The sequence below is a fragment of the Triticum urartu genome, chromosome 3 (assembly GCF_003073215.2).
Source record: "Triticum urartu cultivar G1812 chromosome 3, Tu2.1, whole genome shotgun sequence".
Lineage (NCBI taxonomy): Eukaryota > Viridiplantae > Streptophyta > Magnoliopsida > Poales > Poaceae > Triticum > Triticum urartu.
Window position 1 is genome coordinate 605,121,319 of NC_053024.1, and position 11,799 is coordinate 605,133,117.

At 49.5% G+C, this 11,799-nt stretch overlaps 1 protein-coding gene across 1 annotated transcript; it reads left to right on the forward strand.

Annotated features, from left to right (window-relative positions):
- Positions 1–8,599: 8,599 nt before the first annotated feature.
- Positions 8,600–11,109, forward strand: LOC125545292. The gene is made up of 5 exons (XM_048709190.1): positions 8,600–9,097; positions 9,238–9,588; positions 9,692–9,971; positions 10,070–10,177; positions 10,304–11,109. The coding sequence occupies exons 1-5, from the start codon at positions 8,891–8,893 to the stop codon at positions 10,441–10,443; spliced, it is 1,086 nt and encodes a 361-aa protein (XP_048565147.1). The 5' UTR covers positions 8,600–8,890; the 3' UTR covers positions 10,444–11,109.
- The last annotated feature ends 690 nt before the right edge of the window (positions 11,110–11,799 follow it).

The window sequence follows — 11,799 nt, forward strand, 5'->3', positions numbered from 1 at the left end:
ACTGCGGTGCTCTCCAACGAGTGCTTTTTAATAAGGGGATGATGACTAAACATAAAAGTAAATAGATAGGCCATTCTCAGAGAAAAGCAGGGATCTGTAGAGGTGCCAGAGCTCGAGTTTTAAAATAGAGATGAATAATATTTTAAGTGACATACTTTCGTTGTCAACATAACAACCAAGAGATCTCGATATCCTCCATGCTACAGACATTATAGGCGGTTCTCAGAGAGAATGATAAAGTTTATACTCCCCCACCACCAACAAACATCAATCTATGGCTTGTCCGAAACAACGGGTGCCTCCAACTAACAACAACCCTGGGGGAGTTTTGTTTGCAATTATTTTAATTTAAGCATGGGACTGGGCATCCCGGTTACCAACCATTTTCTCGTGAATGAGGAGCGGATTCCACTCCTCGTGAGAATAACCCACCTAGCATGGAAGATATTGACGGCCCTAGTTGATACATGAGCTATTCGAGCATACAAAACAGAATTTTATTTAAAGGTTTAGAGTTTGACACATACAAATTTACTTGGAACGGCAGGTAGATACCGTTTATAGAAAGGTATGGTGGACTCATATGGAATAACTTTGGGGTTTATGGGAGTGGATGCACAAACAATATTCCCACTTAGTACAAGTGAAGGCTAGAAAGAGATTACGAAGCGACCAACCAGAGAGCGACAATAGTCATAAACATGCATTAAAATTAATCAACACTGAGTGTAAGCATGAGTAGGATATAATTCACCATGAACATAAATATCATGAAGGCTATGTTTATTTTGTTTTAACTACATGCGTGAACATGTGCCAAGTCAAGCCACTTGAATCATTCAAAAAAGGATACCACCTTATCATACCACATCACAACCATTTTAATATCATTTTGGCACGCAAGGTAAACCATTATAAACTCCTAGCTAATTAAGCATGGCATGATCAATTATAATCTCTAATTGTCATTGCAAACATGTATCATTCATAATAGGCTGAATCAGGGACGATGAACTAATCATATTTACAAAAACAAGATAGGTCGAGTTCAAACCAGCTTCTCTCATCTCAATCAGTTCATCATATATCGTCATTATTGCCTTTCAATTGCACGACCAAACGGTGTGATAATAATAATAATGCACGTGCATTAGACTAAGCTGGAATCTGCGAGCATTTAATACAAGGGGGAAGACAAGGTAATATGGGCTCTTGGTTAGATCAACAATAATGCATATGAGAGTCACTCAACATTTTCATCACGGTCTTCTCCCGTCGACCCCCAAAGAAAAAGAAATAAAACCATTTACACAAGAAAGCTCCCAACAAGCAAAAGAAAACGAGAAATCTTTTTGGGTTTTATTTTAATTATTACTACTACAAGCATGGAAAGTAAACTAGCTAAAAGCTACAACTATTTTTTTTGTTTTTATTAAGGTTTTTTAAACACACAAGCAGAATGCTGGAAAAGAAAATAAACTAGCATGGATAATACAATAAAAAAGTATGAGCACCAACAACTGGAATGAATGTGTGAACATGAATGTAATGTCGATGAGAAATATGTACTCCCCCAAGCTTAGGCTTTTGGCCTAAGTTGGTCTATGGTCACTAATGGCCTGGTGGATATCTAAAGTTGTAGCTGGGGTCGTACTGAGATGCAGCAGCTACTGCCTGACGAGCTGCAGCTTGGAGGTAGTACGACTCCGGTTTCGCGCTGGTACCGCCTCGACTCAAGACGTGGTTTTCTCGTGTCGGGTTCAGCGGCAGTAGGAGCGGTAGTACCGCTCGTGTGCGGTAGTACCGCGGCTACCACCGCCCCTGGTGCCGCTCAATGGCCCTCCTCCCTGTTCCTTCTCCATGTGCTCGTGGTAGGCGCTGTGCGCGGTCCCAGCGGTAGTACCGCTGTGCCAAGCGGCAGTACCGCCGTGACCTATGGTAGTACCGCTGGCTCCAGCAGTAGTGCCGCTCATACGGCTCTGCCTCGCCCTCTGTTTTGCTCCGCTCTCCGTGTTCTACCATCCGGGCGGTAGTACCGCTCCCCTGGACGGTAGTACCGCTCGTGCGCGGACTGATCACATAACGGTTGGATTCGGGAGCTCTTTTAAAAGGGGGTCTTCTTCCCCATTCAACCTTATCCTTTGAGCTCGTGTTCTTCCCCCATTGTTAACCTTCTTCGAGCTTGCTAACTCTCAATCCCTCCATGGATTCTTGCTAGTTTTTGAGGGAAAAGAGAGAGGAGATCTAGATCCACATTTCCACCAATCAATTTCTCCTCTATGTGAGGGGAACCCCTTGGATGTAGATCTTGGAGTTCTTGGTGTTCTCCTTCTTGTTCTTCCTCTCATTTTCCTCCCTAGCATTAGTTGCTTTGGTGGGATTTGGGAGAGAAGGACTTGGCACTCCGTGTGCCCTTGCCATTGCATTTGGTGCATCGGTTTGAGTTCTTCACGGTGATACGTGGAAGTTACAAGTTGAGAAGCTTATTAGTCTTGGGTGCTTGGTGCCCTTGAGCTTGTTCCTCTTGGGTGCTTGGGCGCCCTAGAAAGTTGGTGGTGTTCGGAGCTCGATCATTGTGGTGTAAAGCTCCGGACAAGCGTCGGGGTCTCCAATTAGGTTGTGGAGATCGCCCCGAGCAATTTGACGGGTTTCGGTGACCGCCCCCAAGGGTTGTCAAAGTGTACGGGTTCGGTGACCGCCCCCAAGGGTTGCCATTTGTATGGGTTCGGTGACAGCCCTCAATGGTTCCTTAGCGGAATCATGGCATCTTGCATTGTGCGAGGGCGTGAGGAGATTACGATGACCCTAGTGGCTTCTTGGGGAGCATTGTGCATCCACACCTCTCCAAACGGAGATTAGCATCCGCAAGGGTGTGAACTTCGGGAAACATCGTCGTCTCCGCGTGCCTCGGTTATCTCTTACCCGAGCCCTTTTCTTATGCACTGTACTTTGTGATAGCCATATTGTTCTTTGTCATATTTCTTGCTATCACATAGTTGTTTATCTTGCTTAGCATAAGTTGTTGGTGCACATAGGTGAGCCTCATTGTTTTAGGTTTTGTGCTTGGAAAATTAACCGCTAAGTTTATTCCGCATTTGTTCAAGCCTAAACCGTAATTATTTTAAAACGCCTATTCACCCCCCTCTAGGCGACATCCACGATCTTTCACCACTGCTATCATTGTTGTTGCACTTGCTACAAAATTACTGCTATCACTGTCACCGTTACTATTGTTGCCGCTACTATTATCAAAACTATCATACTACTTTGCTACTGATAACTTTGTTGCGGATAATTAATCTCCAGGTGTGGTTGAATTGACAACTCAGCAGCTAATACTTACAAATATTCTTTGGCTCCCCTTGTGTCGAATCTATAAATTTGCGTTGAATACTCTATCCTCGAAAACTGTTGCGATCCCCTATACTTGTGGGTTATCAAACCCCATGCTACCTATTTGAACAAAAGATTCAACCTAGTTCCTCCAAGCCTCATAAAACCATTCATCCTCAATGACTGTTGCAAGAAAAGCCATTTGACTTTATCACAAGCCTTTACAAAATCTACTTTGAAAATAGCTCCGTCAAGTTTCTTCGAGTGTTTTTCATACATTGTCTCATGCAGAACCACCAATACCTTTAGGACGTGTCGGTCAGGCATAAAGGCAGCTTGCATAGGTTGGACCACACAATGAGCAATCAATATAAGTCTATTTCGTTGCCACTTTGATAAAAATCTTATAATTAACATTTAATTATAAATTCGGTGTAAATTGCTCAATTCTCATCGCCCCTTCCTTATTGTTAAGTAAGCATAGTCCCAAAATTTAACTTGAACAATTGCGTCTCATCATTAAAAAGATCATGAAACATGGGAAGCAAATCCCCCTAATCACCCCAACATCTATGATAAAATTCTGCGAGGAACTCATTTGGTCCCAGTGCTTTATTATTCTTCATTTGAAGAATTGCATCACACACCGTCTTCTCCGTGAAGGGGGCAGTCAACACCGCATTCTCTCCCGGACATAATTGCAGAATCTCACCCCTTATGTCTTCCTTTAAAGACATAAAATTATATAGGGGGCCTCAAATAATCTCTTAATATAAATTTGTGATGTATGATACCAAGTTCTCTTAACCAACAATGGTCCCTTCATCTTGTTCAAGCATAATAATCTTATTCTTCACATGCTTGCCATTTGCAATCAAATGGAAGAATTGGTATTACTACCCCCTCCCTCACTTTAGCACGTTGTGCCTAGTGAATCTCTTCCTCTCTCAGCAATTTAGCAATCTTCACCCTCAGCCTTGCATTTAGGAGCATATCCTACTAAACCGAGAGGAGCCACCTCCGCTTTAATACCATGATCATCTATAACATGTAGTAGCCTATATCTTTCGACCTATAATTCACCGGGATTCTTAACCCGACCTCGCAGGAATTGTCTAAGTTGTCGGATTTTGAATTGCCATCTATCAATATTTGTATTACCCCCAGCCCCTTCTGCCCATCCCGCATGTACCATCTCTGAAAAACCTTTTCCTCAAACCACGAAAGTTCAAATTAGAAGGTCAATATGTTCCCTAAGTGGTCTGCCTCACCCGAACCCACAAGTAGATGGTTATGACCCGAGAGTCCCCTTTGTAACGCTCGCATTGTAGAGGAAACTTTTGCTCCCAATCCATAGAAGCAAAAACACGGTCTAGCTTCTCATAAATTGGAATTGGAAGATCATTAGCCTATGTATATTTACAACCTGAAAGAGCGATCTTTCTCAAATCAAGATTGTTAATAATAGCATTAAAATGAATGTCCATCTACCATCAAAGTAGTCATTATTGTTTTTATCTTCTCTACTCCCCCGTCTCAGTTTACAGGGCGTGCGCGTAGTTTTAGGTCATTCATTTGACTAACTAAATATGAGTTATATGTCACCAAAAGTATATTATTGGATTCTTAAGCTGATGTAGTTTTTAAACATATATTTTTCATCATATATAATACATATATAGCTAGTTAAATTCTCAACCTAGAATGACGCGCATGACATGTAGACTGAGACGGAGGAAGTACCGATGATGTTGAAGTCACCCCCACGAGAATATGGAGTTTCTCATCCCCAAAATACGTACTAATTTAGATAGGGTTTGTGCATATGTTGCGCCGCACCATACACCGTAGCAAGATCCCAATCAGAGTTGTCAACTTTCGTTTGCACATGAAATTTGAAGCAAAATCACCCACATCTTAATTTCCTCACTTTAATTAATGCCTTATTAACACCAGGTAAAACCCTCGCCGGACCTTCCTTGGGGTAGAAGGCAATACCATATGAAATCTAACCCCCCTAAAATAGTACCAAAAAACTTAAAATTAAAGTTGGGTCTCCCGGTCTTCGAGAAAGCAAGGAATCTAACTTGTGTTCTCTACAAGTTTCCTCTAAAACTCCCAGTTTAGCCAAGTATAGAAGACCTCTGTTATTCAAAAAAGCCCTCTCATTAATCATCGTGAAATTTCTTTTCAAACTCGAACTACGCCGTACCTTGTTAAATATTTTTGCAAGTGCTTACAAAATTTGTTCCCAAACCAAATCTAAACATATATTTGATATGTACAACATAAATATTCTACAAGCATTTTTTTAATTATAGCAAACACAAAATAGGTCAAAGTTTTAAATGTATTTTTTCTTAGGAAAAGTTCAAAATTGCTGGCTTGATCCACATCAAGAACATCTTCTTTTTGGGCGAGTGAGTTGTCGGGGTCCTCTGTCACCACTCGACCACCACCGCCACCGTTGCATACACGTAAATTAATACAACGGTCTTAAAAAAAGTAGGCGCGACAATTTTACACAGAACTGGGCGTGGACGTGTGGTTGGGAAGAACAAACAATGCACGGGCTATATATGCTGCCCGCTTGGCCAGCCTTGCCGTTAGCAGTGACGCCACATCTTAATTTGCACGTGAAATTTGAAGCAAAATCACCCACATCTTAATTTCCTCACTTCAATTAATGCCTTGTTAACACCAGGTAAAACCCTCGCCGGACCTTCCTTGGGGTAGAAGGCAATACCATATGAAATCTAAACCCCCTAAAATAGAACCAAAAAACTTGAAATTAAAGTTGGGTCTCCCAGTCTTCGAGAAGGAAGGAATCTAACTTTTGTTCTCTACAAGTTTCCGCTAAAACCCTCCGTTTAGCCAAGTACTATAGAAGACCTCTGCTATTCATAAAATCCCTCTCATTAATCATCGTGAATTTTTTTTAAACTCCAAACCATGCCGTACCTTGTTAAATATTTTTGCATGGGCTTCCGGAATTCGTTTCCCAAACAAAATCTAAACCTACATTTGACGTGTCCAATATAAATATTCAACAAGCATATTTTCAACTATATACAGCAAACATAAAGAGGTCAAAGTTTTAAATGTATTTTTTCCTAGGAAAAAGTTCAAAATTGCCGGCTTGATCCACAGCAAGAACATTTCCTATTTTGGTGAGCGACTCGTCGGGGTCCTCCGTCACTACTCGACCACCACCACCGTTGCACACACGTAAATTAATACAATGGTCTAAAAAAACATACAGTAGACGCGACAATGTTACGCAGAACTGGGCGTGGGCATGTGGTTGGGAAGAACAAACAATGCACGGGCTATCTATGCTCCCTGCTCGGCCAGCCTTGCCGCTAGCAGCGGGAGCTAGCCTGCGGGCTTGGTGGAGACAGACGCCACGATCCAGCAGCACCTTTGATCCACCTTCTCCAGATTAAGCTCCACTAGTTTTGTTTTATATAATCCTTGGGTGTTCCCCAAACGCCTCAAGTTCGTGCTGTGTCGCCACTTTGTTGAGCAGCGGCGCGGGAATCGCACGGGCCGCCACACGACACGGGCCGACGTGCCGCGATCGAGGCGTGCCGGACCGGCGACAGTGTCCGTCCGTCCAAAGGACGTGCCTCCCTCGCATACCAGAACGGAACGCAACGGCCAATGCGCACGGATCTTTCACCCGACGGAAGATAATGATTCACTAATCAAGTGGAGTACGTGCTAATTAACCTGGTTCTGTTGGAAGTCTGAATATTTGGCCTGGAAACAATGCTGTTAAAACAAAACTAAGAACCTGCGACAAACCTGGGCTGGGCGCCTGAAGTTTGGCACGCACGTCCGCACGTTTGCTTCGCCGCGCCCCCGTCCCGCCAAACCGGAGCACGATCCCTCGAAAGCCATGGCATGGGGCGCCCCGCGCCCGCTCGCTTCCACGTTTCTTTCTCCCGGTCCCGGGAACGACGGCGCCTCACCTCACCTCATCCCACGCCATTTCCGTCGCCCCGCCCAAAACGCGACCGCTGCCGCCAAAAGAAGCGCGCGGCCGTGAAAACAATTTGCCAAACAGAACGTGGTAAATTAAGATCGTGGCGCCCGTGAGCCCGAGGCGCTGGCTGGTTTCGCGGGGCTACGTACGTAGTACTCCTACGTGCGTACGAGGGCGCCGTCGGCCGAACCGGCGCGACAAGCGCGCCGCCATTGGCGACGGGCGTGGCCGGCCTGTTCTTTGCGCGGTCGTTGCGGAATCTATCGACCCATGCAGCGGCGGTCCGCAAGAATCCGAGGAGAAAAGGTTCCCATCCCTCGTACGCCAGCGCATCTGGGCGACCGGACGAATTGTTGCATCTGTATCTGCATGCCACTCTCGGGCTCACTCACTCTCGTCGGCGCACGGCACGCACGTACATTCACGTCTGGACTGGCATGGCATGGCACGGCACGAACGCGACGCACGAACGGGCACTCCGTTACCGGTTTACCACACGCAGTACACCTGGCCGCGGCCCGAGAGGCGAGCCGGACACGAATTCAATGTGGCCGCTGGACAGCGCGGTGACATGAGACGAGTACAAACTCCTGGGGCCCGACGCGGGTCTCGTGACGCACAAGCTTCTTCGTCGCGCACGCCAACGCGGCAGTAATTTAATCACCACCACAAATAAGTATCACCCGAATGGTGGCATTTCGGTGGGGGCACGCTGGTTTCCGCGTGAAACCACTTCCGTGAATGGTCCCTCTTAATAACGCGCTGATCTGCCTATAGATCGCACGTTCGATTCGGTCCGGTGCCTTGGTGTGAACCCCATGCAACTTTCCGCTGTCCATACGATGTTGTTTCGTCGCACACCCAACACTGCAACCAAAATCACGACATTGCGAACGCGACGCCAGACAATTATTGGGTGCCATTTCCAGAGGCAAAAGTCACATGAGTTGAGCTGAGGCTCAGCCAGAAGGGATGACAGACACGACGCGGCGAGGTGAGGTGAAACTGAAACCTCTCCGCCAGACGTTGCGCATGAGGGGGGAGCCGTAAAGCGCAGCGCGAAAAGAGCTGGTTATTTTGGCCAGGTTACCATACTTAACCCGGCCGGTTAGAAACGCGGCCCCGAGGAGGCGCACAAAAAACACGCCGGCGCCACCACCACCGCAAACGCAATGGTAACTTTTTACACTTTTGAACAAATCGCCCGGTAAATTTTGCCCCCCCCCCCTACCCTTTCTTTATAAACCACCCGCACATCCGCCCCTTTGACCTCCACATCGGCTCGCCGTCCGTCCTTGACATTCCCCCTCCCCCACCCCGCCGCTTTTCTCCGCCGTCCGTCCGTCCGTCCGGTGAGATAAATACGCTTTGTGAGGAGTGAGAAGCATTAGCGGCAGGAGAGGCAGAGGGAGCCATCACCCGGTACGTGTTGGGCGTAATTATCTCTTCCCCGAGCGGCGATTTCTGGCCTCCGTCCCCCGCCCTCGCGCGCGCCTATAATATTCGGGTAGGGGGTCGTTCCGTCCACGCTTCACGCAGAGGAGTTGGTTCCTTCTTCCTTGGGCGGAAATGGCGGAGGAGCACCACGGCGCCGGCGCCGGCTTCTGGCTGCCGGACGAGTTCCTCGACGACGACTTCTTCTCCGACGAGAAGGCGGCGGCCGCCGCGGCGGCGGCGGCGGCCAGGAGCGACAGCGACGACGAGGACGGGCTCGAAGGGCTCTCGCGCCGCGTGGCCGGCCTCGACTGCGACGCCGGCGACCGCGCCATTCCCAAGGTTGGTTTTCGGTTGCCGGACTCTCGTCTCCTCGTCTCGTCGCTTCTTGGCCTGGTTTGGGTTGGCATCCCTGTTTGTTGTCTTTGGAAGCATCTGATTGGTTGTTGTTTCTATCTGTCTCTGCGTGTCTCGCGCTCCAGGCGGAGGTGATGTCTGGGTCTCCGCAGTCCACGCTCTGCGTGCTGCAGGCCTCCGGGGAGGACAGCCCCACCGGCGGCGCCTCGCAGGTCAGCTCGCCGCCGTCCTCGCCGCTGGAGCAGCGGCCGGCCGACCCATGGGACCTCCTGCACGAGGCCGCCGGGCAGGTGGCCCGCCTCGGCGTGGACAGCATCCCCGTGCCTGTTGTCAACCCTCCTCCCATCCACGGCGCCGGCGTCGCGCCGCCGGCGAGGAAGCCCTCTCCGCCGCTGCTTCCCTCCCCAAAGCCCGTCGGCCCTTACCAGTACCCGCCGAACAACTCGCTCGCACAGCGCCAGGCCCAAGTCGCTCGTGTGAGTTCCTCTGTCTTCTCATGCACCGTGCCGGCCAACTCTTGCGCTTCGTTTCTCGCCGGAGTGATTATTCTCTGACGTTTTGTATGATTTCGGGTTTCAGTTCCATCTCCTGAAGCAGCAGCAGCTGATGAAGCACCAGCGGGAGCAGCAGCTGGCGATGGCGGCGGCCATGGCGTGGGGTTCCGCCGACGTCGGGCCGCTCGGGCTGAACCCCTCGGCCTGGCCGCCGCTGCAGAAGTCCCCGCACCACGCCCCACCGTCCGCGGCCGGCATGCGCGCCGTGTTCCTCACCCCTCCGGGGGCCAAGCGCGAGTGCACCGGCACCGGCGTGTTCATCCCCCGGCAAGCCGGCGCGCCCGCCGAGCCCAAGAAGAAACCAAGTGCGCCCCCTTTCTCGCCCCCACTTCCTTTGCCTGCCCCTGTCATGTCCCCCAAAAGTATTCTTAGCTAAAAATCCTGTGGCTCTGCTCGGCCTCAGGCTGCTCCACGGTCCTCCTCCCGGCGCGCGTCGTGCAGGCGCTCAACCTCAACGTCGAGGACCTCGGCGCCCGCCCGTGCTACCCCGGAGCCTTCGTTCTTGATCACGGTGAGCAATCAATCCCTTCTCATTACGCACGCACTAGCAACGCCAATGATAATCGCATCTTTATTTTGGGTTATGAAGATCCGTCAATGACTGACATTTCGAACTCGTTTCTTTGTGTCCTCACAGACGCGCTGGTGAGCCGGAGCAACGCGATGCAGGCGAGCCAGAAGCGCGAGCACAACGCCAACGCCAATGCCGCCGCCGCGCACTCCCCGCCGCTCGCCGTGGCGTGCGAGGTCAATCTCCCGCCGGAGTGGACGTACTGAGATGCATCGTCCGTCCGTCTCCGTCTCCCCGCGTTTCCATGGATCACTGCCATATTTAAGTATTACTACGTATTACTATCATCATCGATGGTTAGCGCTAGGTAGAAGTTAGCTAGAGGTAGGAGGCGGTGGCGGTAGCATCAGCGTTAGGTGTTCTTTTGTGCGTGCGTGCGTGGGTGCGTGTGGGTGATATATTGGTTATTTTGGGGGACGGTTGGTGCTGGATGGATGGATGGATGGACGCCGACGAGCAAACAACGGAGGAGAAACAAAATCCATGGCATGGCCTCCGTAGGTTGTTGCCGGGAGGAATAATAAGTGTCGTCGTGGATCCGACGAAGGAAGAAGTTTCGGAGCTATGGCGCTGCCTGCCAAGTAGTTCTTCTAGCTGTGTTAAGGTGATGAACTGACGATGATTGGGAAAATATCGTCGGCGGTTCGGAAAGGCGTCGCTGTAAGATATAAGCAAGGAGGAAAGAAATAAGAGCTCCATGTTTCCATTTGTGCTTAAGGCTTGGATTGGATTTGCGTTGTTGCAATTCCACTTCGGTCAGTCATGTGTACGCACGTACCATCATCATCCCTTTTGGCATCGCTCGGTTGCTTCGTGAATAAGGAACCCCCATCTTCTATAATAAGGAAAGATATAGTGCTGTTTTTTGTTCGGTGCTTGGGCTTTTCCTCCTTGTTACATTTCTGTTTTGGAATTATTTTTGCATGTGAAATTGATCGAGTGTCGTAGCTCAGTGATTAATTACACTTGGGAGGGAGTAGGTTCGACAGAGGTGGTGGGTGCACTCCACTTGGGCGCAAAAGTCTAATCATGTGACGTATAGTTGCTTAACAAGGGGGGGTGCTCGGTTCTTTGTTAATTGTATAGCTGATGGTTCCGACTGGAGTTAACGGGCCATCCGCCTCCAAAGAATCTTCTTCCCCGGCCGGGCCGGGCCCCCCGGTATCTTGCATCTTCACGGCTCGTGTCATGGCCTGACGGCGACGCCTGTGCTGTGTCTGGATCCCCGTAATTCCACGCCTCAATTATTTGCGAGACTCCGTTTAAAATCAAGAGGTCGGGGCCGGGACGGACGAACGACCGACCTCTTCTGAATCTTCTTCCATCGTCGGTCCCTGTCCGGCGCTCCGTCCGTGCGTTGGCAGGCGAGTGCAGATTCCGTTACGGCCTCGCATGGCTCCATCCTGTCGTCCCGTTGCGCCCTGCCGTGCCGCTCTGACCCGGTCAAGGCGTCCGGCTTTGTTCTGGGCGCCGTCTCCCGCTTTCTCCACCGGCTCGGCCCGGATCGAAAGTGGCCGCGCCACATGTCGAGGGCACATTTGGGATGCCTTCCGCAGCGAATT